At 48.5% G+C, this 27,000-nt stretch overlaps 2 protein-coding genes across 4 annotated transcripts in view; one reads left to right on the top strand and one right to left on the bottom strand.

Annotated features, from left to right (window-relative positions):
- The first annotated feature begins 446 nt into the window (after window positions 1-446).
- LOC133481259 (sterile alpha motif domain-containing protein 9-like) lies at window positions 447-10,874 on the top strand. Of its 3 annotated transcripts, none has more exons than XM_061780403.1 (4): window positions 447-561; window positions 1,491-2,130; window positions 2,763-3,039; window positions 6,252-10,874. In XM_061780403.1, exons 2-4 carry the CDS (start codon window positions 1,492-1,494, stop codon window positions 9,890-9,892), a joined length of 4,557 nt encoding a protein of 1,518 aa, XP_061636387.1. In that variant the 5' UTR covers window positions 447-561; window position 1,491; the 3' UTR covers window positions 9,893-10,874. The 3 variants fall into 3 exon arrangements, with proteins under 3 accessions (XP_061636387.1, XP_061636388.1, XP_061636389.1); XM_061780404.1 differs by having other exon boundaries at window positions 518-657; XM_061780405.1 differs by having other exon boundaries at window positions 560-648.
- A 93-nt stretch (window positions 10,875-10,967) lies between these two features.
- Window positions 10,968-27,000, bottom strand: part of frem1b (Fras1 related extracellular matrix 1b) — a 37,150-nt gene continuing 21,117 nt past the window's right edge. Inside the window, exons 22-36 of the mRNA XM_061780402.1 lie at window positions 24,788-24,929; window positions 23,923-24,163; window positions 22,702-22,966; window positions 20,486-20,924; window positions 18,866-19,067; window positions 16,543-16,687; window positions 15,441-15,570; window positions 15,285-15,357; window positions 14,905-15,054; window positions 13,825-14,084; window positions 13,688-13,729; window positions 12,485-12,628; window positions 11,677-11,795; window positions 11,463-11,581; window positions 10,968-11,253 (exon numbers count right to left, since the gene is read on the bottom strand). Of these exons, the coding sequence (XP_061636386.1) occupies window positions 11,117-11,253; window positions 11,463-11,581; window positions 11,677-11,795; window positions 12,485-12,628; window positions 13,688-13,729; window positions 13,825-14,084; window positions 14,905-15,054; window positions 15,285-15,357; window positions 15,441-15,570; window positions 16,543-16,687; window positions 18,866-19,067; window positions 20,486-20,924; window positions 22,702-22,966; window positions 23,923-24,163; window positions 24,788-24,929 (2,608 nt within the window). The 3' untranslated portion in view covers window positions 10,968-11,116. The remainder of the gene's footprint in view (window positions 11,254-11,462; window positions 11,582-11,676; window positions 11,796-12,484; window positions 12,629-13,687; window positions 13,730-13,824; window positions 14,085-14,904; window positions 15,055-15,284; window positions 15,358-15,440; window positions 15,571-16,542; window positions 16,688-18,865; window positions 19,068-20,485; window positions 20,925-22,701; window positions 22,967-23,922; window positions 24,164-24,787; window positions 24,930-27,000) is intronic.

Here is a 27,000-nt window from a genome sequence, read left to right on the forward strand (position 1 = left end):
ACTAATAAATGACTTTCTGGGAATATTTTTTTCTAGAAAGTATTTTCAAAATTATTGGAAAGATGCTCCTTTTTTCAAAAATATACAACATTTTGGGGGGAAATTTACACATTTCCCCCCCCTAAAATATGTACACAAATTCTGAAATGTATGACTTTTTAAGATGTTTCCCCACTTTTCTGGAAATTGTCTTCCTGTAAATATACAGTAAATATTTGGACAAAAATATCCAGTATATTACTTTGAGTCTTTTTGAAAATCTACTTCCAATGCAGGCGGCTCAACGTTTGAACGACTTCGATCACATTTGACGGTTGAGTCGCAGACTTTCCCCCAAAGTCTCAATCTTCTTTTTATTTGAATCAACGCAGCATTCAAGAATCAACGCAGCATTTGGAATGGCTTCGGGGCATTCTGATTCTGATTCTGATTCGGATTCAACTTTGCCGAGTTTTGCCCTCCACCAGCCGCCCCCTCTCGCCCCGCCCCCTCTTCCCAGGAAGTAAGTGAGCGGAAAACGAAAGTGATCGGAGCACAGGAGAGGCGGCCGACTTGCGTGAGGTACGAAAGAAAGTTACAAAAGTTGATATTGTTATCAATTCTTGGCTGGAAGTTTTGGAAAGGGAGAACACGACGAAGCTGGAAAACGTGAGCGGGGTGAGCGAGTGTGCGCGTCCCCGCGACCTTGCGCAGTGAACGGTCCAAAAACTTTTCTTCGGCCGCAGAAACGCGTCGTCGGCATTTATTGGTGCACCAACTAACTGATAGCTGACGACGTTTCACATCAGACTCGGGTTTTATTTAAGAACGAGCATTTTACTGTGTTGTTATTCATTCGGGGTTCCTAATCATTTGGCTGTGTCGACTTGTATCATACTAATGGAGCGCCTGCCAAAATTATTTTCCTTCAGGATGCGCTGGGCGTGATTTGACTTGACTAGTTTTGCATGACGGGCCGAGAGTTTTACTCCTCTTCTTCTTTTGCTTTTGGGCTTGTCCACTGAGGGGTCGCAAATACTCACTTCTGTCCCGAGTCTAGCCTCCACTACTCTTTCCCATAACTTCATTGTGTGGCTCATCCACTTTAGTCCTCTACCGTTCCCACAGCTCTGCACATCACATTTGTTCTTAAAGGGATTTAGCGTAGGGGTTTAAACAGTCAGCACAATCCAAATTCAATTATTTAAAAAAAAAAAAAAAAAAAAAAAAAAAAAAAAAAAGGGGGTTCAGTTTGGACTCATGCGGACTTCCAGTGCTAACAGGTGCGTCTCGAGCAGTACACGTGGTCGCATAGCCAAACACTGACACGGTCTTGAATTGAAGTTAACACTTGTTGTAGATTTCCTTAAAAGTTGTCAATTTCCAGAGAACGTACAGTTATTAATAATATATATTAATATATATATTAATGGGAAGTCATATATTTCTGAAAAAAAAATGGGTATGTTTTGGTATTTAGTGAAATGCTAATATCAAAGTAACTTTTCCAGGATGCATGGAACGCGCGCCGTCGGGCCGCCGGCATCGCACGAGCTGCCGGCCGACGTCTGCGAGTGGACGTCCGCGGACGTGGCCCGCTGGCTGACGGCCGACGTCGGTCTGGACCCGACGTTGGCGGACATCTTGGCCGCAGAGGTGGTGGAAGGACAATTCCTGCTGGGCTTTGAGAAAAAAGACATCCTGGACCTGGGAATCAAGCACGGTCCCGCCGTCTTGATCAGCAGGTCCCTGGAGCGGCTGAAAAAGGGCGAGAGGGGCGCGGCGCCCCCCTTTTGTGGCGTGGAGACGTGGAGCCCCGAGGTGGTTTTCCAGTGGCTGCTCCCTCACTTGCCTAGAAACCAGGAATACGCAGACCGCCTCCTGGAGGAAGACGTCTCGGGAAATTGTCTGCTTTGCTTCGGCAAGAAGGACTTCGTGGACCTCGGCATCCGGACCGGTCCGGCCGTGCACATCCTGAAAAAAGTTAGCGAGCTCAAAGACAAAGCGCAACCCGGCGGCGATGGCGGCGGCGCGGACCGACGGGATGCGGCCGAAGCTCGCCACAACCGCGCCGATGGGAAAAAAGGGACGCGAAAGCTCGCGAACATTCCGGACAACAATGTTCGCACACTCAAAAGGAAGCAAGTCAAGGTAACGATCCTGCAGTGGTGGGAAGTAACCAAAACAAACACTTGATTCTACTTTGTACTTCTTATTTTGTCAAAAAAAAAAAAAAAAGCTTGGTGCTTTTTTTTTTTTTTCTTTTTTTCCGCCAACCTCCACGAATGACAACACGACGTAAAACAACGAAAAGTCAAGAGGGAAAGTCGACCATTTGACCGATAAGTGCGCGTTATAAAAATCCATTTTGTAGTGATTAAGGAGGAGGGAATGAGTGAATGATTCTGAAAAGCCAAAGACACAGTTCTGAAAAAAATGCTTTAGTTCAGGGAAAAGGGGGGCGGGGGGGGGGTTACAGAAGGCTACGCCCCCTGGTGGGCAGACAGACAGGCAGAAGAGATGCTGAGGTGGATGGAGGACGAAGATCTGAGACGAGGCGAAGGAGGTCAGCAAGATCCGGCGGGCCAGGTTTATCGGTGGCCCGGAAGGTGGCGATTTTTCGAACATTTTCGACGGGGCGCGTTGTCGGACGAGTTGTCGCGCGACGGCGATCCTCGCCCGCAGGAGTTCAACACGCCCTGTTGAACTCTCCAAATGTATGAAATACTTGCAAGTGTCTACCGGAGATGTTCATGTGCGGTTGGTGTCTGTGGTCCCGACAGGAAAAAGCGCAGCCGGCAGTCCACAGCAGAGTGACGGTCCAGAAAATCCTGGAGGAGCTCGGAGAAAAGGACTTGAAGAAGTTTCACTTCGTCTTACAGGACAAGAGGAATGGGAAAGACCAGCCGATGGCTTGGGGGAAGCTGGAGGGCCGCGACACGCTCGACACGGCCAAGATCCTCAGCGACCACCACGCGGACCGCGCGCTAGAAGTCACCAGAGAGGTTCTGGTCCAGATCAACCAGAACGACCTCGCCGGCAGACTGGAGAAGATCTCGGGTGAGCCGGCGAAGCGGGAGCGCAAATATGTGTCGTCCGCCCGCGAAAGTCCAATAGAGGCTTTCGGACGAAGTCTTCCGGACGTCGTCGTCTCCCGTGAGCGAGAAGAGTCCGTGTCGTCCGTTCGACTTTTTGACGCGAGAACGACTGGACGACCGGACTCGCATCGGGACGGCTTTGTACACGTTTGTAGCTCGTTGTGGTCTCCGGTTCAAGCGGGTCAGCTGTTGCCTCCACTCGGCCTTTTTCAGGCTCATCTTAAGCTAAGTCGCTCGCTAGCATTGGCAAAAGTGGAACTTTTTGATGTACACTTTTAAGAACACACACAACTTCTTTCCTCTACATCGACAACTTTTGTGGGTAATCAACAACGTTCCCACGAAATATACTTTTTTTTTCGGAAACGTACGACTTTCTTTTGGTACTATACTAGAAAATATGACTTGAAAAATATATATATACTTTTTTTTTTTCTTGAAAAAATGACTTCAAAAAATACTCCATTAATTGTAAATATCCAAGTTTGACAATCTAAACTAGAAAATGCTTTTAAAAAATGGGCAATATATGAGAGTGGGAAGTGTGGGCTTCCCTGGTGCCCCCGCAAGAAAAAAGATGGACGGAAATATGACTTTCTACAAGCTATACGATTTCTTCTGAAAAATAGGACTTCTAGAAAATATACAAGCAATATACAGCATTCTTGAAAAGATTACCTTTTTGGGAAATATATCGACAAGAATTTTTGAAAACATACATTATCACCTTTTCCTCCAAAACATACAGATTTTCTTTCAAATGTATAGCCTTTTTTCACAAATATTCCCCTTTTGTCGGGAAAATACGACTTTCCAGAAATATAAAAAAGTTCTGAAATATAGGACAGCGTATCGTCAGCTGAGCTGCTTCAACTGATGGCGACAACAACAATGTGCAAACCTTGAACTGCGAACAATCCAGTTGCCTGAAGTGTGTCTTACAATGCAAAGCCAACTAACTAACTAACTAACTAGAATCCGCAACAGTTGAACGTTTGGGACCAAATCCAACTTTATTTTTCAAAATATACAACTTTCTATGAAATATACTTTTTTTGGGGAGGGGGGGATATACCGCTCTTCAAAAATAACTTTTTGTTGGGGGAAACATACAATGTGATTTAAAAAAAATATGCTTTTTTTGTGCGTGTGGGGGTGGGGGGGGTAAAATATATACCGGTACTACAACCCCAATTCCAATGAAGTTGGGACGTTGTGTTAAAAATAAATAAAAAGAGAATACAATGATTTGCAAATCATGTTCGACCTATATTTCATTGAATACGCTACAAAGACGAGATATTTCATGTTCAAACTGATCGACTTGATTGTTTTGAGCAAATAATCATCAACTTGGAATTTGATGGCTGCAACACGTTCCAAAAAAGAGTGAGAAAGTTGAGGAATGCTCATCCAACACGTGTTTGGAACATCCCACAGGTGAACAGGCTCATTGGGAACAGGTGGGGGCCGTGATTGCTTCCCTGAAGTGCTCAGTCATTCACAAGCAAAGATGGGGCGAGGTTCGCCTCTTTGTGAACAAGTGTGTGAGAAAATTGTCCAACAGTTTAAGGACAATGTTCCTCAACGTACAATTGCGAGGAATTGAGGGATTTCATCATCTACGGTCCAGAATATCATCAAAAGGTTCAGAAAATCTGGAGAACTCACTGCATGTAATCGGCAAGGCTGAAAACTGACATTGAATGCCCGTGACCTTCGATCCCTCACGCGGCGCTGCATCAAAAACCGACCATGTGTAAAGGATATCACCACGTGGGCTCAGGAACACTTCAGAAAACCAATGTCAGTAAATACATTTCGGCGCTACGTCCGTAAGTGCAACTTGAAACTCTACTATGCAAAGCAAAAGCCATTTATCAACAACACCCAGAAACGCCGCCGGCTTCTCTGGGCCCGAGCTCATCTAAGAGGGACCGACCCAAAGTGGAAAAGTGTTCTCTGGTCCGACGAGTCCACATTTCAAATTGTTTTTGGAAATTGTGGACATCGTTTTTGTCCAGGCCAACGAGGAAAAGAACCATCCGGACTGTTATGGACGCAAAGTTCAAAAGCCGGCATCTGTGATGGTATGGGGCTGCGTTAGTGCCGATGGCATGGGTAACTTACACATCTGTGAAGGCACCATTAATGCTGAAAGGTACATACAGGTTTTGGAGAAACATATGCTGCCATCCAAGCGACGGCTTTTTCACGGACGCCCCTGCTTATTTCAGCAAGACAATGCCAAACCACATTCTGCACGTGTTACAACAGCGTGGCTTGGTAGTAAAAGAGTGCGGGTACTAGACTGGCCTGCCCGTCTCCCATTGAAAATGTGTGGCGCATTATGAACGTAAAATACGACAACGGAGACCCCGGACTGTTGAACGGCTGAAGCTGTACATCGAGCGAGAATGGGAAAGAATTCCACCTACAAAGCTTCAACAATGAGTGTCCTCAGTTCCCAAACGTTTATTGAATGTTGCTCAAAGAAAAGGTGATGCAACACACTGGTAAACACGAGCCTGTCCCAGCTTCTTGGGAATGTGTTGCAGCCATCAAATTCCAAGTGAATGATTGTTTGCTAAAAACAATAAAGTTGATCAGTTTGAAGATGAAATGTCTTTGTCGTGTATTCAATGAAATATAGGTTGAACATGATTTGCAAATCATTGTATTCTGTTTTGATTTCTGTTTAACACAACGTCCCAACTTCATTGGAATTGGGGGTGTACTTTTTTCAATATCACTTCTACAAAAATATGAAGTTTGTCAGAGTTATACAACTTTTTCAAGATAAAAAAAAATCAAATACACAACGTTCAGAAATATAAATATACACTTTTGTCAAAAGTACATTTTTCATAAATGTCATTTTTTCAAAAATATGCAACCTTTTCAAGAAAATAAATGTAGAACATTCTGAAATATAAGACAGAAATACAGTATATGACTTTCTACAAAAAAATCTGACTTCTCAAAAGTATATAACAATATTTCTTAATTTTTTTTATAATTATTTTTTTCCTTTTTTGGGGTTAAAGGTGAAACAGTTCCACAACCAAGAAGAGTCAGTTGAGTCCATCCAACGTTTGCGGGTGGCCAATAGAAATGAACACATGGACTCGGATCAAGACGGAGTTGTTGATGTTTGTATGTTGTTGTCTCCAGTTGACGCAGGTCAGATGATGAGCTGCTCTGAGGAGGCGGAGCTAACGAGAGAGCTGAACCAAGGGGAAAAACTCAAGAACCTGCTGACGTGCGGCGGGAACTCGCTGGACAGTGGCGACCGTTTTGTTGTGGTGGTGAACAAGAGCAGCCCAGAACAAGTCCAGCACCTCCAGTTTCTCAGCAAACTGGAACTCTTCTGCGTGTTGGACTTCGACCCAAACTCCAACGGCCCTCAGGGACTGTGTCGGGCCTACAAGGAGACCCGCGTGGCCAACCTGCACTCGCCGTCGCAGTACAAGGGCCACTTGGACTCCTTGGTCAGCAGCCTGAACCTCTACGATCAGACCAGCTGGGTCTTCTGCAACGGCAGAAACGACATCCAGAGCAATGACAACAAGGAGCTGGACTACAGGACCTGGTGGAAGAAGTATTGCAAAGATGTGGAACATATGGTGGGGCAGATCTGCAGCTGTGACTTTGTTCGTAATGGACAAGGCCTCATCATTTTCCTGCTGCTGTCGTCCGTGTATGTGGACACCGACCCCGTTTTTGAGACCTACCGCTCCTTCCTGAAGTACATCGAGCAGCAGAGCATCGTCACCATCTGTGAATCCACCGGCGTATACTCCAAGTGGAAGGAGCTCATCGCCGACAAGTCTGACTTTGACATCGACCCGTTGTCCATCTACGAGCTGACCTTGTCCCAGGTGAACGGGACAGTTGCGGCGCTGGGACCGTTCAGCCAGTCGCCCGCGATGCTGCTGCCGTCGTCCGACTCCAGCATCGTTGTCCTGAAGCAAAAGGACAAAGACCTCATGACAGCCTTGGACATTTTGTTCCTGAATCAGTGTGAAAATGTTTACGAAGACGAAAAGAGTCCAGAGTTCGTCGACTTCCGGAGGCGTCAGGAGGAGGAGTTCTACCGAGGAGGCAAAGTCAAGTGGTGGAACTTTTACTTCTGCGACAAAGACAGCAAGAAGACGTTTGTCAAGAGAGACAAGTACAGCAATGTGATGAAAATGATTTGCTCCGAGCAGAGAGACGCTTGCGTCCTAATCAACTTGTACCACCATCCGGGCTGCGGCGCGACCACCTTGGCCATGCACGTCATGTGGGACCTTCGCAGCGAATTTCGATGCGCCTTGCTGAAAGACACCAAACTGCCCAAAGAGGAAATCGCCGACCAGATCATTCACCTCATGAAGCTGGAAAGCAAAAGGCAATGTCCGGTCTTGCTGCTGGTGGACGACGTGAAGGAGCTGGATAACCCTTACGACCTGGTCAACTGCATCCGCAAGGCGGTGGAGGACTCGCAAGGCACCAACGTAGATGATGGGCCAAACTGCAAAGTCACGGTGCTCAACTGCGTTCGCTCGCACATCCCAAAGAAGCTGTGCAAGCATTCGAACTACATGCAGTGTCAGTACATCACCGCCTCGCTGACGTCGCACGAGCAGGGCGAATTCGAAAAGAAGCTGGAAGAACTCCAGGAGACTCACGAGAAGCCGGAAAACTTTTACACCTTCATGATCATGAAGAGCAACTTTGACCAGAAGTACATCGACGACGTGGCTCACAACACGCTGAATAACTTTGACCCCAGCACGGACGACGGCAAGCTCTTCTCTTTTCTGGCACTTCTCAACAACTACGTGGCGGAATCGGGGATGGCGCTGTCGCTGTGTGAAGATTTTTTGGGGGTGAAAATGACGCGTGACCCAGAGTACCGCGTGCTGGACACAATGAAGTTGTTCTCCAACGTCCTCATCGTGGACAGAGTGGAAGAGTGCGGTGGCTACAAAAGGCTGCGGCTCCTCCATCATACCATCGGAGCCGCCTGTCTGGAGGTCTTGGAGAGGAGATACTTCTTGAAGGTCAGCGACATCACCTTACATATGCTCCACTACGATCTGTTCTTCAGCGACGGTGTGGTCAAGGACAGACTCATGCATTCCATCGAGCGCATGTTGATCCGAAGACAACGCAAGAAAGACGGCGACGAGCGGGAACTCTTCTCTCCCCTCATAGACAAGATCCACCAGCAGCAGGGCGGCCAAACGGTGCAGGACATTTTTGTCAAAGCCTCTTCCAGGTTTCGAGACAGAGCCTCCATCCCTCAGGCCCTGGCACGCTATCTGTACATCAACGAGCGAGACTTTGCCGAGGCGCTCAGGTGGGCCGAGAAGGCCAAGAATATTGCGCAAAACCCGTACACCATAGACACCATTGCACAAGTGTACAAAAGTAACTTGCGGTCCAACATGGACAAAGAAAAACAAGAATGGGCGCACAATCCGGACGACCTGGACACCAACATCCGCTTGGCTATGAACGGGATCCGAGCATTCCAAAGGGCCCAAGAGCAGTCGGACAACGCAGAAAATTCGCAAGCGGAGAATCCAGACGACAAGTCGGCCGACTTCCCGCGGAAGGGTTACAACATTTACGGCCACGTGGGAGTGCTGGAGATGTCTTTCATCGTCTTTGAGTTCCTGGCTAAGCTTCCGTTCTTCCAGGAACGCGACCCCATGACGAAAAAGTACTTCCAGAGCTTCCTCAACGGTTCCATTCCCATAGACAGCGTTCACAAAGCCAACAATGCGGTCAACAACAAATGTGCCGAAATCATCAAGGACCACGAGCCCTTCCTACTCAACCTGAAGCCTGAAGTCAAGAAGAAGTTTGACTTCCTCAACTGCTACTTCACCTACACCAAAGGCAACTTTGAGTTTGACACGGTCAACAACAGAACCGTGTGCGACCACTTCAAGAAGTATGTGGATCTCTTTTGCACGGCACCGGAGGAGCTGAGAAAAGTCAAAGAAGACAACCCCAAATTGAAATTAAACTTGATCCTGGAGGAACACCGCATCTATCTGGAGAAGCACCAAGCGGACACCTTCTCTGGAGTTCTGCAACACTTGGACCGGTCCGCCGAGGAGATGGAAAAGATTGTGGAATCTTACGCCTTCTTACAACAGATGGTCAAGCAGAAGCAGAACATTCAAGTGAAGCTCAATTACATTTTGGCAAACGTGGTCCTTTACCTTTTGCAGCCAAAGTCCAAGCTGCTGAAGAGCTACAAGCTGCTGAAGAGCTACAAGCAGCTGCGCGATCTTCTCCTGGAGGCCCTGCAGGTCGTCGGGTACAATTACACCGTCCCGGACCCGTACTACCTGGCTGTCCTCTTCTTCTGGCCCACGCCGTCCGAGGAAAACTCTGAAATCCGAACATACCTCAACGCCATTCGCGCTTCGTCCCGCAAGCATCTGTCCAAGTTGTTCTACAAGAGAAGCACCATCGCGCACCTCTATTTGGGAAATGAAGACGGGCTCAAGAGACTGGTGTCCAAACCCAGCCTGGATAGGAACTTCCTTCGCAAGATGCCACGCGACATACTGGCACAGCTGTGGTGGAACGGCGACATCTTCAAGGAAAAGGACATCAGCAGCCGCCTGCTGCGAGTCGCCGGCACCATCGAGCAAGGCGAAGTCTTCGCCAACTACGGCAGACTGAAGATTCCCGTGCATCCGGCTCGCCGCAGCGGGATTCGCAGCGGCTGCAGCACCGAGAAGATTTCCTTCTATCTGGGATTTGCCGTCAACGGGCCGCTAGCGTACGACGTTCAGTATGAAAACTGAACGGGTTCACGTCCTATGGGCTCTCCGAACGTTTGCGATCTGCCGTTGTAGCGACGCTAGCTAGCGCGCACGACTGCAGCGAGAATGACGTCTGTATGGAAAGCCGTTTGCGCATTTATTCCATATCTTGAGCTATCCTGCTTAAGGTGCGTTGCACCGGGACGCCCTTTGTCCACAATTCAGCGCACTAGTAGAACGAGCATTTAGGTTAGTGTAAAACAGTCGTTCGAGTAGTGTTCAAAATTGAGCGTAAGAGTTTAAGGATAAATGCTTGAGCAGTTTTCCCACTTGGATGAGGTCCAGCCTCGAAAGGGATCTGTGATGGGAAACGCACTTTATAGACGCTCACTTCCAACACAACCAAATGCTGCAGTGCCCTGAAGCCACTCAAAGACTCGGTCACTCTTTGGGTGGAACCTTAAGCACTTTTGGCCTAGTTAGACACAACTTGCAAACATATTTTCAGCCAGTAAAACTCAAGTCAGGAAGAAAACACAATTGTTGAAATTATTTTTAAAACATTAAAACTATTCAGACCCTTTGCTGTGACACTCACATATTGAACTCGGGTGCTATTTCCATTTCTTCCGCTCATCGTTGAGATGGTCCTCCACCTTCATTGGAGTCCAGCTGTGTTTGATGATACTGATTGGACTTGATTAGGAAAGAGAAGACCTTACAGCTCACAGTGCATGTCAGAGCAAAGGAGAATCAGGAGTTTTGTTTGTCAGTCAGGTTTTGTTTCCATTTTTGGTGTATTCACGTGTTTCTTTGTTACTTTGGTTTTCTGTTGTGGGACTTTTGTTTAAGTTTCTTTTTCCATGACCTTTGTTTCCCTTTGATTTGGAATGAAATCTTTTTGGAGACTCCTGCACCCCTGCCTCACCTCCCTGCTTCCCCGGTCTTGGGTCCTCCGCGTTTTCGCCTCGACTTCCTCGCCTTCGAAAACTTTTGAAGCTTCAATAAATGTGATGGAGTACAATATATTGCATTAATATGCGCGGCATCAAACGGCCCCACAGGCTCGCTGTGCTGGGCGACCAAATATCCATCGATCATTCAGATGCCGTCGTCATTCGATTGGATTCCCTTTATTAGTCCCACAATGGGGAAATTGACATGGTTTCGGCAACAACAACAGTAGCGACAGGAAATAAAAAGGAAAGTAAGCGAGGTCATCCTCTTCATCATCACGACGTCGCCGGCTCGCAAGCTTCAGCGCGTTTAGCGAGGGCGAGGCGGCGCCTCGCAGATGACGGCGTGCTCCGAGTCGACGTCGCAGCTGCCCGACGTCCATCGTGACGAGTTCTCCGCCAGCAAACACGACGACGACGCGCCGCCGGACGGAACGCCGCCGAGGCCTGAGCGCCACACGCGCAAACACACATGAACACACGCGTTCGCGTTAGCTCGGGGGAATCCGCTAACGTGAGTTTGAGCCTTGGTGTGTGCGTGTTTCAATGTGACTAAATAAGACTCCTTCCCTCAGGTGTGTGCATGTTTGTGTCCTTTTGTGAGCGTGTAGGTGTGCACATGTTTTTGTGTGCCAGAACGTGCATAGATGTGCGACCTTTTGTAAGCGTTGCGACGAGCTGGGACTGAGCGATCCAAAATGGCTTCTTCCCGCCAAATCTCCAGAGCCACACGAGCTGCCGTCTGGAGCGGACGCTCGGCAAACCGCTGTCGGACCTGTCGATCGTTCGCACGGTCTGTCAATCGTTCGGTCGCGTGACGACAATGATCACGTGCTCCTTAACTGCGCTTAGCTCGCGGACTTAGCGTACAGGAAGGAGCAGGAGCGCTCGGCGCTAGCCCGGCTGCTGACGGACGAGCTGGCCAGGTAACAGCGCCCCCGGTGGTGAGTCCAGCCCTCGTCACACCGGCTGCTCGGCGATCTCCCCGTCTGAAGACAAACACAAACGTGCTCGTTAGCGGGCCAAAGATGAGAACAAAAGCTGCGCAATTTCTGCACAAAAGGTCGTGCGTTTCCCACGAACCGTCGTCTCTTTATTTCTTGCGTATTCTGTGGAAAAAAACATCCTTCTTCCACAACTTCTGCAAAAATGTCAGAAAATAATTCCTAAAAAGATGTATAGTCTCGACAAAAAAAAGTAATATCGGCTGGAAAAACTAGTATTATCTAGAAAAAAAAGAAAAAAAAAAGGCAAGAAAATGTCAAGATTGATATTTTTTTGAAAAAAAGTCATATCTACTAAGAAAAAAAGCTGTGGATTTTGAGAAAAATTGGTTAAAAAAAAGTTTTTTTCTACAAAGAAGACATTTTCCCAAAAATATATTCTGTATTTTGAGGAAAACAAAAAAATGTAGAAAGAAACATTTTTAAGATTTTCTTTTGACATTTGGGAAAAGCGGTATACTTCAGAAAAGGTTTTGAGGAAATAAATGGTATTTTTTTTAAGATCTAAAGTTGTACATGTACATGATAAAAAGTTGCATTTTTTTCTATGCTAGCATATATTTTCTCGAGAAAAAGTCGTCTATTTCCTGAAAAAAATATTTTTTCTATTTTCTTCCTAACGACGCACACTTGTTAGCAAGCTAAAGGCTAACAAGCGGCCATTTTGAAAGTACTTTGCGGTGGCGTAGCTCCGCCTCCTTCTTCCCACTTGTTGCGCGATCCGTCTGAGGGGCGTTTCCCGGGCGGCTCTCCTGCGTGGCGCCACCTGCTGGTGGTGCCGCCATCTCCTCCAGCCGCAGGGATGTCAGACTGTGGAACTGACGGAGGATAAACGTGCTGGTCATGTCGTGAGAATATCGTGAAAAAGTTGATTTATTACAGTAATTCCATTCAAAAAGTCAAACTTGTATAATGTATACATTCATTTCACACGGACGGACATATTTCAAGTGTTTATTTCTTTTAATGTCGATGATTATAACTGACAACTAATGCAACCCCCAAATTGAGTATCTCAGAAAACTGCAATATTGAAGACACCCGCGGTGCCACACTAATCAACTAACGAAAACAACAACAAAAACCTGCAACCGTGCCGCGCCGCATTGCTGCAGTCGTTCAGGAAAAAGGAGCCCCAACTAAGTATCGAGTGCCGTACACGCTCCTACTTTTCATGTTCGGACTTTTCAGTCGGACGACATTTCTAGAAATATCTTTTTTTTTGTATCGGTCTGAAGTAATATTCAAATTTTCTGAGATACTGAATTTGGGATTCTCATTAGTTATAATCATCAAAATGAAAAGAAAGAAAAAGAAAATCTGGTTGTGATACTTTTTCTAATTCTAGTTCTTGTCTCGGTTCTTGCTCTGGTTCTGATTTTTGCTTTTGAATCTAGATCTGTGGTTGTTCATGTTCTGTTCCAAATCTTGGTTTGATTTTGATTCTTGCTCTGGTTGTTAGTCTTGGCCTGATTCTTCGTTTGATTCTGTTTCTTGTGCATGTTTTGATTCTGGTTCTGATTGTTGTGCTATTCTGGTTTTTGTTCTGGTTCCGTTTGTTGCTTTGAGCCTGGTTCAGATTTGTGTTCAGGTTTTGAATCTGATTCTGCTTATTCTGTTCCTAATCTCGTTTTGATTTTGATCTTGTCCTGGTTCTCTTCTGATTCATGTTTTCGATTCAGTTTGTGTATCAGATTCTTGTTTTGATTCAGAATCTTGCCCTATTTTGATTCTGGTTGTATTCTGTTTTTGTTTGTTTGTTTTGGTTATGATTCTTGGTTTGATTCTGTTTCTTATTTTTTTTTAAAGTTTTGAATCTGGTTCTGGTTGTTGATTGTTCTGGTTCAGCTTCTTTTGGAGTCTGCGTTGTGCCTTACCCTCCAGACTTTCTGGTCCGGCTTTGCTCCCGCTGACAGCGCCTGAGCACAGGAAAACGTTAGATTGACAGCGACAGCGTTACGAATCGTTCACTCATTGCCAAATAGGAGGTGATTCCCAACGCAGCTCTGCTTACCTCGAGTCCAGCGTTCCCAGCATCCCCGGCCACTTCCTCCTGTGCCTGTCCGGGTTGCGCCTGGTCCCGCGGCTTTCCTCGGCCGTCGTAGTCAGCGAAGTGTCTGCGGTTCGGGACGTCGCCGCGGGGAGGGGCGGTGCTCTCCCACATCAGCTCCGCCTCCACATCCAGGATGGCGTCATCCTCGGCCAGAGTGGGCGGGGTAACGGGAGGAAGGGGCGGGGCCACGTCAGCCTTCGCCACGCTCATGTCACAGCGTCCTGATGGGGAGGAACAGGAACAATAACACAATGTTTATCCTCAGGGAAAACATGTTTCTCCACAACATGTTCCCAATGGAACATGAACAGGAACATGTTAATCATATGAGGACAAACATTTCCCGACAGGAACAGGAACATTTTGACGCTGAGGACAAACATGTTCCCGATGGACAGGAACAGGAACATGCTTCCTGACAGAACATGTTTGTCCTCAACGTGAATGTTCCTGTTCCTGTCCATCGGGAACATGGCTATCCTTAACGTGAACATCAAAATGATTCTGTCGACATGTTCCTGTGCATCAGGAATATATTTTCATGTTGATGTTTAGCTTCAGGACAAATGTGTTCCTAACAGACAGGAACATGTTGGCATTCATTCATTCATGTTTTTTCAGGATGGACAGGAACAGGAAACTGATGTTCACGCGAAGGACAAACATGTTCCTATTCCTGTTGAAACAATCCCAACATGATCCTTTTTCTGCCCTTCAGGAACATGTTTGTCCTTAACATGCACATGCAAATGTTCCTGTTTCTGTCAATGCGGTCATGTTCCTGAAACGTGTTTGTCCTGGATGTAAGATGGACAGGCACATGTTGCCGTTCATGCTGAAGATAAACATGTTCCTGATGGAATGGAATAGGAACATGTTGATGCTTAGGCTGAGGACAAATATGTTCCTGACAGACAGACAGGAATAGGAACATGTCGCTTTCCACGTTGAGGGCAAATATGTCCCCGATGGATACCAATAGGAACATTGTTGACAGGAAGAGGAACGTGTGGAGGACGTGTACGCCGCGGCGGACGTCACCTCCTCTGGGGTCGACGATCTCCACCCTGGCGAAGGTCGTCCGGCCCAGGACGGCGTTCTTCGGGTCCTTCAGCGTGACCGTCAAGTTCTCGTCGTTCTCCTCCAGGCCGTCGGCTTCCGGGTAAATGCTCCACGTTTTCCTATCCACGCCTGAGAGCGAGCACACGTACGTCACCGCCAGCACACTAACGGCTCACCACAGATGGGGACTGGAGTCGCTGACTTTTATTTGATTTGATTTGATTTTTAAGTTGAAACATAGTGAAACAGGATGATAGCTCATCGCAAACTCTTTCAAATCTCACATTTCAGAAATTGGTCGTCTTGATGTCACGGGACGCTAACAAGTTGCGTCCAAACGTTACGCGTTCTGCTCTCACCTGGATCAAACTGGATCAGTGCGGCTGTGCTGTGTGTGAAGTCCCGACCCACTTTGGCGGTCCCGTCCTGGACCTGCCAGAAGACGCTGCACTGTAATTGCTACTTTTGACCACTTGGTTGTTTTTTATTTTTTTGGTCCGTGGCTCTGCTCGTACCCGGATGGCCACGTATGCCGGGTCGGCGCTCGTCCCACGCCGTCGGATCTGGATCTGAAGCGTTCCCGCAGTCTCGCAGGTCCGGAAGCAGCTGGCCGACAGCTCGATTCGGGACCAGGACAGATCCAGCCTGCGGCGGACATGCCAGTCACATGATGCTGGAGCATGCTAGTTGCTATGCTAGTGGCTAAACTAATTTGTAATTTTGCCAAAACGCTGAGTGTGGTTGGATGGGCCCCTTGAACACGGCAGGAATTTTGAAAATCGAAAGATTCTGGAGAAATGGACGTTTTTTTTGTGTGCAGGAAAAAAAATGGAAGGTTTTTGTGATATTGCTTCTGGACAATCTGGTCAAAAGACACCTCTATATTAGAGTAAAACAGTACAACTTGATTATTTCTTAATACAGTGGAACCTTGATAGAATGGACAAATAGGGGGGGGGGGGGTCGTCCGACATAACCGATTGTCCGTTACATTGAAGCACTTTTTTCCATTGTTGAGGCCATACGCACCCATATTACTGCACAGTACAAAATGATTGTTTTGTAGTTTTTTTTTTTTCATGGCCTAAAACGCCCAGTTCAGTACAAAGTTACTGTATTGTAAATAAATCTTCAAGAAAAGCTTGAAAATGTTTGAAAGTTTCACATTTGATCCAAACTTAGCACGCCAGTGTGCTTGGCCTCGGTGGCACCGTTGACGTACAGTACTCATCGGAGGCGAGTCGCTTTCATGAGCCGTGAGGAATTTGTGTGCTCCCTAGTTCCAAATCCGTTGCCAAAGTGAACTCTTACCAAGAATATTTGTCTTATTTATAGTCGAAGGTCTCAAAACGTATCTGATTACACTTCAATACATCACCTAAACAAGTAAATCGTTTTTAGAAATGTGTCTACTTATTTTGGAGTAAAGTTTTCTCCACTGGCAATTTTTTTCCCTATTTTTCTTTAAAAAAAAAAAGGTCTATAAACAAGCTACTTTTTAAGTGATAATTCTTATTTAATTTAGTTTTGTGTAGAAATAAGACATATTCTTGGTAAGACATTTGAGTTTTTGCAGTGTAGCAGAGCGACCGGACACACAAAGGCACAGTACGGTACGTTTGCGGCACGGCGGTGTTCCCCGCCAGGTCGCTGAGGCGGAACAGGAAGTTGTCTTCCGTCACGTCCGCGTCGGCGGGCACCACGAAGACCAGCGAGCGGCGCTCCACGTCTCGCTGCGTGAAACGGCCTCGGATGTAAGCTCCTAGAAGCAAGGTGAGAGGAAGTAAGACCTGGCACATACAAACTTGCTCAGTCACAACATACTATATATTGGCACATTAGCCTTTTTGCACTTACCGTAATTTCCCATGTATAATGCGCATTTCCCCCCCAAAAAATGTCAAAAGTCAACGGTACACATTATACATAGGTATAGGGGAATTTCTTTTCAGAATGTTTAAAAAAATACCGCAAAATAACCTAAGGGTTCTGAGAATAAGTTAGAAAAAAAAAAATCTGCCAATTGGTGAATCCGCGAATGCCGAACTGCGAATAAGCGGGGGTCCACTGAACTGCTATGTGACGAGCAAAACAGTGAGAAAGTGGACCAATGAACCAAAGATAGAACTTCAAAGCTGCTGCAGTATCTTTGAAAATTCAGTTGGCAGCCTGGATGAATATACGGACACTGTCACATCCTAGGTCAGTTTCTGGGAAGAGGTGTGTGTACCGACAAAGTCATTTCGCACATTCAATAACAACAAGCCGTGGTTCACTGCCAAACTTAAGCAACTTCGCCAAACCAAGGAGGACGCATATCAAAGCGGGGACAGGGCCCTGTTTAATCGCGCTAGAAACCTGCTGACTAAAGAAATTAACATTGCAAAGAGGAACTATGCAGTAAAGTTAGAAAAACAGTTTAGCGCTAACAACTCTAAATCAGTCTGGCATGCATTACAATCGCTGACCAATGACAAGCGAAGATCCCCCCCAAGCTGAGAACAATAGTAGACTAGGCGACAACTTGAACACCTTCTACTGCAGATTTGAAAAGGACACTTTCTCTTCTCTCTCTCCACGAACGACTGCACCTCAATGCATTCGGCTGTCAAACTCCTGAAGTTTGCAGACGACGCCACTGTCATCGGCCTCATCAAGGACGGTGACGAGTCTGCGTATCGACAGGAAGCGGAGCGGCCGGAGCTGCGGTGCGGCCGACGCAACCTGGAGCTGAACGCGCTCGAGACTGTGGAGATGATCGTGGACTTCAGGAGGCATCCTTCGCCACAGCTGCCCCTCACGCTGTCCAGCTGCCTTGTGTCAACCGTCGAGACCTTCAAGTTCCTGGGAATTACGGTCTCTCAGGACCTGAAGTGGGCGACCAACATCAACGCCGTCCTGAAAAAGGCCCAGCAGAGGATGTACTTCCTGCGGCTTCTGAGGAAGCACGGCCTGCCACCGGAGCGCCTGAGGCAGTTCTACACAGCGCTCCTCGAATCGGTCCTGTGTTCTTCCATCACAGTCAGTCAGTCTGGTTTGGTGCTGCTACAAAAAAGGACAAACTCCGACTGCGACGGACAATCAAAACTGCTGAAAAGATTGTCGGTACCCCCCCTACACACCCTCGAGGACTAGCACGCTGCCAGAACTAAGACCAGAGCATGCAAAATCCTCTCGGACCCTCCACATCCCGGCTCCTTCCCTCAGGTAGGCGCTACCGATCAATGCAAACTACAACTAGCACACATTCCAACAGCTTCTTCCCTCTTGCCATCAACTTCTTAAACAGCTAACCTACAATTCCATTGCAACATGCTGGCAATTTTTTTGTCTTGCGTTTGTTGTCACATTTCCGTGGGGCCAATTATACATTACTCGCGCACTCACTGTAGTTGTCTCGCCACGCTGCACTATTTTCATATCTGTTGTTGACCAATACTGGCCAATCATGTGCCTGAGTAGCATCTGCTCCATTTGCACACTGACTGAGGAGTATCTGCAACATTTGCACAATCGACATTGTCCCAGATTATCGCGCTACTAGTCACTGTGAAACTGCATACACTCCTTGAAGTCTCGGCACCCTTTGGACAATGTTCATTGCACGGGACTATCGTTTCTATTCGTCATTTAAAACTGCTCTAATTTCTAGACGACTGCATCTTTTTGCACAATTGTCCCAAAAAAATAAAATAATGGTACCGGCATTACCACATTACTGGCAACCTTTTATCGCTCAGTGACTGTTTTTATTTCTCCAAAGTATTTTCTGTCCAATGTTGTCGTAGTAGAGCGGCTCCAACTACCGGAGACAAATTCCTGGTGTTTTTTTGACATACTTGGCAAATAAAGATGATTCTGCTTCTGAAATACCATAGCATAGCAAGTAGCGTAGCAACTAGCATAGCAAGTAGTGTAGAAAGTGTGGCGGCCATCTTACCTGTGTAGACGTTCTCCAGGTGTCCGAAGCGCGGCGGCGTGACGACCGCGAACTGGAGCTGATCGGGCGGACTGCTGTCGTCCGTAGCCTGGAGATGCCTAGACGTGATGAACAGCGCCCAGCGACCGTCCCTCAGCTGGACCACCTCGCTGGGGCGCCCCAACGCGGTCAGGACGGGAGGCCACCGGTCCACGTGCTCCACCTGAGCGCAGGAACAGGAACCATTTTCAGTCAGAGGCACATAACACTTTTCCACAGATATGAATAGATAGATAGGACATGCCCCTTTTAAACTGCTTGCTTACAATGACGCTAAGCTAGGAGGGTCAAAGTCGTCAGCGCAGTCCATGTGTTTGGACGGCAAGAAAACAAAAAGACCAAAACGATGCCGGCACATTGTCCCGTGTACGGTTGTGCACATCCATCCATCCATCCATTTTCTGAGGCGCTTCTCCTCACGAGGGTCGCAGGCGTGCTGGAGCCTATCCCAGCTGTCATCGGGCAGGAGGTGGGGTACACCCCGAACTGGTCGCCAGCCAATCGCAGGGCACATAGAAACAAACAACCATTCGCACTCACATTCACACCTACGGGCAATTTAGAGTCTCCAATTCATGCATGTTTTGGGGATGTGGGAGGAAAGCGGAGTGCCCGGAGAAAAGCCACGCAGGCACGGGGAGAACATGCAAACGCCACACAGGCGGGGCCGGGGATCGAACCCCGGTCCTCAGAACTGCGAGGCGGACACTCTAACCAGTTGGTCACTGTGCCGCCTAATTTTCACAGGTTTAAAAAAAAAAAAAAAGAAAAAGGCTTTTTTCAAATGTTCTGCACATGCTTTTTGTTGAGAAAAACAGTAAACCTCTTGAAAACGGGTTGAGAAATTAGCAAATTACGAGTTAATTTCAATACGGGCTGCTTCAGCGTGCTGGCGTATTGCGTCTCCACATCTACCCCCCCCCCCCTCCCTCTCCCTCTATCTACCTCCCCCCCTCCCTCCAATGGAGCCTTGAGATACGAGTGACCCGACTTACAAGTTATTCGCGATAGGAGCCTTCGATCGGCGGATTTTTTGCTTTGACTGGCGAACTTGAGATACGAGCGCCGTATGTGCCATTGAACTCGACTCACTTGACAACAAGCGGAACTTTGCCAGATAGAACGAGTCAATATTTCTCAAGCCGTTTACTGGCACTTTCCACTGAAGCTTATTGTCAACTTCGACATCAAACAAAGAGAATTACACCAAAACAAAAACAAAACATTTTTTTTATCCCCAAAAATTCTTGGCTTAGCGGGGATGCATCGCCAGCAAGCGTTTTCGGGGTTTGTTCCATCGCAAAAAAGAAAACAAATCTGAAAGTGGTGGACACGCGTCGCATTCTCGCCAATTTGCACTCTCGCGAGGGTGAAAAAAAATCAAAATGGCGGCCCCCAGAAGTGAGTATATGCGATGTTTAAACAGTTTTTTGGAAATTAAGAAAATTGCGAATATTACAAAGTTTTGACATCTACGGTTTACTTCCCCCTTAAATTGAACCCACACTAACATCATTTTTTCTGCATCAATGTGAACAAATTTTCAAGTTGATTCGAGCGAAAGTTGAGCGCGTCGCTCACGTGAATGCGGAAGACAGCCGGCTCCGTCCTCAGCCGTCCGTATCGCAAATAGCCTCGGTTGCGGCCGTCTCCGGGCAGGAAGTAGAAGCTGTCGTTGAGCGCCCGGCCGCCCGGGTCGTGCCGGTAAGCCAGGTGGCCCCCGTCGACGTCCGCCTGGGTGAAGACGGTCGCCGTCGGGGGGTCGGGCGACGAGCCGAGCGGGACGCCCCGCAGCAGCAGGCGTCCGTACCGCGGCGGCCGAGCGAGCGCGAAGGTGAGGTCGGAGGCCGGCGCGTGAGCGTCGCTGAGCCGCAGATGCTCGGCGGTGATGGCCGCCGTGCCGGCGTCCTGCACGCGCACGCCCGCGTTGACCTCCAACGTCGGCGGGACGCGGTCCACCGCCTCGATGGAAAAACCGACGCTGCCGGGCTGCGACCGCTCGCCGTTGCTGACCACGAAACTGAAAGGCCGAACAGAGAGAACGCCTCAACAGCCATCGCGAGCAGACGACGAGCATGGCGCGCAACGCACACGCAGTACATATATATATACACACATATATATACATATAAACACATACACGCGCACAACACACTCACACGCACGCATAGGAACACCTACACACACTTATAAATACAAAAACACACACATACAAACACACCTACACTTACAAACACATCTAGACGCACACTCAAAAAACCTACAAATCAACACACACATACAGAAACCTACACGCACGGACAAACGCACACAAACGCCCATGCAAAAATATACATACAAACACACACGCATACAAATACACTCAACCTACAAACACTTTCATACAAAACCTACACAGACACACATCTAACACCGACAAACACACACAACACGCCTACACAAACACAACTACAGTACACACACAAAATGACATAAACATACATGCATAACACACGCTCACACACACACAAACACACTCATACAAAAACCTCCACATGCACACGCATACACAACTACATACACAACCCACACACAACATACACTTAACCGTGACCGTTGCCAACACAATCTGTATCTCTACCCTGCAGCCAATCAGCTGACAAAGTGCCGCGGGCCTCACCATCCTGAGCCAGCGCGCACACGCACACACACGTCCCGGTGCAACATCTGTCCGCGGTGTCGGCCATGTTTGCCGAGGGCCGCATTTGCCGGCGTGCCGACGACGTTGTTGTTGTCGCTTTGCTAATTGCGACCATTCATCATCCGTTGTCACGGCAACATGCACGCCAGGCCAGATGCCTCACACACACACACACACGCACACGCTCTTCTTGGCTGTGACGCGTTTGCGCTTTCGCCGCCAAGCCGGCTGGCGTGGCGACTTTGTCGTGTTGGTGACTTTAACGCGGTGAGCTAACACTCGCAATTATATTTAGTTATTTTTTTACAGCGTTATATTTATCTTTTACTTTTTTTCACTTTTACTCTTTTAATATTTCTTTGTGTTTACTTACGACACTTACTACACTATATTTCAATGATTGACTTATTTTGTAAAATCACATTTACATTAAACTGATATTACATTGACTTTTTTTTTTTTTACTGTATTATTTACTTTTGACTAATTTTCTTCGAGTGCATTATTACTATAGACTACTTAGTATATGATCTACTTTTTTATTGTATTATTATTACTTACGTTTAAAAATGTTTTTTTTTTCGGTATGTGCATCTTTTTAAAAATAGTGATCCGTCGTTTATTGCGAAGGTCAGGTAGCGGCCCACCCCCACAACAGGTGAAAGCCGCGACATAGCGACCACAGATTTGTGGGGATTATTTATGCATATTTTATAGCCGTATGAAGCCCCCGCCCCCCCTCACACTCCTATTAACCTCTCCCATACCCTTTTCAACGCTTAAACAAACTGTACTGTACACTAGGTACATTTTATTCCTTGTAATATGTGTTTTAATTAGTTTTCCTTTGCAAATAGTTTGAAATATTTATTTTAGCACAAAAACATTACAGCACACACTCCAAATCCCGCGATATGGCAAATGATGTGTGATATGAATGTGGACAAGAATCGGCAATGCACTGACTCCGCAATAGGTTCCCCACGATATAGCCAGGGAACACTCGATTTAGGTCAATGTTTTTTTCATGTTGCAATCACTTTCTTGTTTGAAATGTACATCATTTATTGCATAAAATTGATAGCCAAGGTGGCGCCGTGGCACTCCCGTTACAGACCTGAAGGTGTCGCTGTGGTGTCGGTGTCCGTTGTCGTGCGTGTAGCAGACGCGCTGCGCGGCGACGTCCATCTGCGTGAAGGCGCTCAGCGGCACGCCGGGCCGCGCCGCGGAGTGCAGCAAGCCGTGGCGCGGCGGCGCCGTCACCGTGTAGACCAGCTCGTCCGGGCGCCCGCCGCCGTCCGAGGCCCGCAGGAAGTCGGTGTTCAGCACCGCACGCTGGCCCTCCGCCACGCGCACCTCGCCGGTCCGCAAAGAGATGTCGCCTGGCCGGCCGAGGGAGAAGCACGAAGCGAAGCGAACAAGGAAGCCAATTCAAACGACACTCAAATGAGGAAGAAAACTAGAAAACGCACGAGGAAGCCGTGTGACGTCATCACAGGAAGCGTGACGAGGGTTAGGGTTCGTGCGCGTCCGCGGGCGCCTTCTCAATAATTGAGCTCGCCGCTTTCTGTCCTCGACCCCCCGCCCCCTCTTGGCGGGCGCCAGAAGAGTCCGGGTCCCGAGGCGTCGGGGTCCCGGGCGGCGGCTGTGTTCACCCGACTGGCAAAGCGGGCACGTTGGCGTCGCCCTCAATAATAGATGAGACGGCGCCAACGTGCCAAGACAGCGTGTTTGGCAGACGCTGCCGGCTGCCGACCGCGCTCGCGGACCGAAGAAGACCCGACGAGGAAGCGCGTGACAAGCAGATGAAGACAAGTGAAGCGAACGAGGAGGAAAACGAGGAAGCGTGTGACGCACACCGGGAAACAAATGAGGAACCATGTGAAGGAAACGAGGAAGCAAACGAGGAGGCAAACAAGTATGCAGAAAATGAGAAACCATCTGAAAATGGTGAGAAAATAAATGAAGATGCAAACAAGGAAGCACGACAGGAAACATGGAAGAATATGAGGAACCATGTGAAGGAAATAAGGAGGCAAGCAAGGAAGTACAGGAAGCAGATGAGAAAGTGCAGAAAACGAGGAAGCTAAGTGACGCAACCGAGGACGTAAACAAGGAAGCATGTCAAGCAACAGGAAGGAAGCCGGGAAGCGTGTGAAACAACTGAGGAAACGAGGAAGCAAACGAGGACGCATTTGACGACTTGCATGAATCAAGCGAGGAATTCAAATGGGAAACGCGTCAAGCAGACAACGAGGCGCATTCGGATGACAGGAAACAGTCGCTGTTCCTGTTTGCAGCCGGCCCCGCCCCTTCCTGCCCGTGAGGCACTTCTGACCTTTGCGGGCGGTGCGGACGGTGATGTCGAAGACGTGGGCGGAGCTCCGGTGTTCCAAGTCGCTGAGGCTGAAACGGAAGCCGTCGTGACCCTCGAACCCGGCCGCGTCGGCACGGTCGCGGGGCGCGTCGCTCGGCCGGTTAGCGTTAGCCGACGGCGTGTAGCTTAGCCGGTTAGCGTCCACGTCGTCCTGAGTGAAGTTGTGACCCGCCGCCAGCTCCGTCAGGCCCGTTTCGCTCGTCTGAAAACCAGAAGAAGCGACGCGACATTCCCGACGGTAGGCAAACGGGCATGAAGGAAGGAAGCGGACGAGAAAGTGGAGAAAACGAGGAAGCTTGTCAAGCGGCTGAGGAAGCAAACAAGGAAGCGCGTGAAGCAAACGAGGAATTCAACAGATTAAGGAGGGATGCAAATACGGAAGTACATGAAGCTAATGGGGAAGTAAAGCAAACGTGAAGCAAATAAGGGAACGTGAAGAAAAGGAATCACCTGCTGCAAACGAGAAAAGAGAACGCAAAGGAGGAAGGAAACAAGGAACCGTGTGAAGCGAGCGAGGAATCAAACGAGGAAGAATATGACGCAAACGAGGAAGCCTGTGAAGCAAATGAGGACACGAAGCAAGTAAGGAAATGTGTGACCCAAACGAGGAATCAGCTGAAGCAAAGGTGGAAGAAAACAAGGAAGCGAGTGAGGAAGCAAACGAGGAATTGTGTAAAGCAAACAAGGAAGCGAGTGAAGGAGGAAACAAAGTAAGAAGCCCGTTAAGCCCGTTAAGTGAACGTGACGCAAACGAGAAAATACATGAAACAAAGGAGGAAGAAAGCGAGGAAGCGCGAAAAGCCAGCGAGGAAGCACGTCGGGTGACCTTCAGATGCAGTTTTCCGAAGCGCGGCGCGGCGTGCAGCAGGTAGAAGAGTTTCGCCGGAGGCGTGTCGGCGTCGTCGGCCAGGAGGACGGCGGCGGTCAGCGCCCGTCGCACGCCGGGCTCCGCCTCCGCGCCGGCGTTCCTGAAACGGGAAAACGGCGGTCAGCCCCGAGGCCCGCGTGAGGTCGTACGCACGCTGTCACTTGATCCCGGTTGCCTGTAGGAGGCGCTATGCTCAAACACCATCCACTCGCGCTTTGAACAGAGGAAATCATCTGTTCCGGGGTCAAACCGGGGCCATCGGAAAAGTGTAAAGGCCGCGGCTTAGGCCACATTTTCACCTCGACAACTGTCGTTTGAAGACGTTAAGCCCTGTACAGTACAATTATATCAAAGTTGTCAAAAAGGCTCCAAAGTCACTCAGTTTTAGTGAAAATATTTTGATCTCCATTATTTATAGGAACATTTAAACATTGATGACTTTTGTGTTCATTTGTTGATGTGGTTTGTGCTAGCGGATGGTGCGGCCCTCTTTCATTGGGCTGCGTGCGTCAATGCGTCAGTGAGTAGTGACACCAAAAGCGCCTTGTTAGCATTAGCCGTTACCTGTCGCACCGGGACGCATTATTACGGCGCTTTATTTATGTGATGTCAATTCGTGACCGTTACCGCGCGTCTGTCGTTAAATCAGGAAGTTTTGCATTTCGCAATAAGAGCAGTGAAGAAACCGACAAAGGGTATGAAGCAAAAAAAAAAGGAGGCGTGTGTAGCCAACGAGTAGACTTCAGTAAAGCGACCAAGGAAGAAAACGAGGAAGGACGTGAAGGAGCAAACAAGGAAGCATGTGGAGGAAGAAAATGAGGAAGCTTTTGAAGCAAGCGAGGAAGAAAGGCGCAGAAGCAAAGGAGGACGCAAGTGATGGAAACGAAAAAACTCGTGAAGTGGGACGAGGAAGCAGACAAGGAAACGGGAAGCGAGCAACGAAGCAAACAAGGAAGCGTGTGCAGAAAACGAAGCAAAGGAGGAAACAGGTGACCCTGATGAGGACGCAAATGAGGAAGCGCGTTCGGATGGCGGGAAGCGAGCAGCTGGACAGACGAGCAGGTCGCAACGTTCGCGCGACAGCAGGTTCCTCCCCCCGGGGGCTAGTGCGGGTGTCGGGGGGGGGGCGAGGGGGAAGACACGACAAAGCTTCTGTCTGCGTCTTCACTCGGAAGTAAAATCCACGCAGGAACGCGAGCCGCCGCCTTCGTCCTGCAGGACGCGCGAAAGGCGGCGGCGGGCATCTGCCGAGCGGACGCGTTCCTTCGCGTTTGTTCCGCCTGCTCGGGCCCGACGGCGCCGGCGCACCCGTGCCGGCGCCCTGGTCCGGAGGGGGTCCGCGACGGGGGGGCGGCGGGGGGGGGGGGGGGGACGTGGAAGCCAGTGAAGGGTGCAAATTCACAATCACTCATTCAAATGAAAACATCGTTCGAGCGGTCGCCCACTCAAGCAGAGCGACCCGCCACATGTTCTTTCCCGCGTGCCCCCTCCCGCCCCCGCACGCCCGCTCCCTCCTACCCCGCGACGGCCACTTCCTGCCAACTCGCCGCTAACGACGTTCTTCCGCATGGCAGCGCAGGGACGTCGCGCTCGGAGCCAAAAACAAGTTTGAAACATTCCGCATGCTCGCTTCCCCCCGTGACGCTTGCCAGACAAAACATGTAAAAAAATGTTCAGCAAGCCAGGAAGCAAATCAGGAAAGACGGGAAGCAATGAGGGAGTCAAGGAATTAAGGAAGCGTGTGAAGCAGACGAGGAAGTACAGAAATGAAGGACGCATCTGAAGCAAATCAAGGAAGCTTGAGAAGCAAACGAGGAAGCAAATTAAGGAACCTTGATTCGCAAACAAAGAAGCATAGGAGGCAAACGAAGCAAACAAGGAAGTAAAAGGAAGTCGTTCGTGATGTCAAGCAAATGAATCGAACAAGGAAGCAAGCAAATTAAGGAAGCTCGTGAATTAAACGAACGAGCTTGAAGCATGTAGACATTTCATGAATGAGGTTTGGTGGCCTCAGAATTGCATCTCTGCTCTTTGCAGACGATGCGGTTCTGTTGGCTTCATCAAGACGTGATCTCCAACGCTCAGTGGAGCGGTTCGCAGCCGAGTGTGAAGCGGCTGGGATGAGACTCGGCACCTCCAAATCTGAGACCGCGGTCTTCGGTCGGAAAAGG

This window comes from Phyllopteryx taeniolatus, chromosome 7 (assembly GCF_024500385.1).
Source record: "Phyllopteryx taeniolatus isolate TA_2022b chromosome 7, UOR_Ptae_1.2, whole genome shotgun sequence".
Classification (NCBI taxonomy): Eukaryota; Metazoa; Chordata; class Actinopteri; order Syngnathiformes; family Syngnathidae; genus Phyllopteryx; species Phyllopteryx taeniolatus.

Coding starts and splice junctions, on each gene's coding strand:
- LOC133481259 (XM_061780403.1), top strand. CDS start 1,492: ATGCATGGAACGCGCGCCGTCGGGCCGCCGGCATCGCACGAGCTGCCG. Junction 2,131..2,762: donor TCAAAAGGAAGCAAGTCAAG/GTAACGATCCTG, acceptor TGGTCCCGACAG/GAAAAAGCGCAGCCGGCAGT. Junction 3,040..6,251: donor CAGACTGGAGAAGATCTCGG/GTGAGCCGGCGA, acceptor TGTTGTCTCCAG/TTGACGCAGGTCAGATGATG.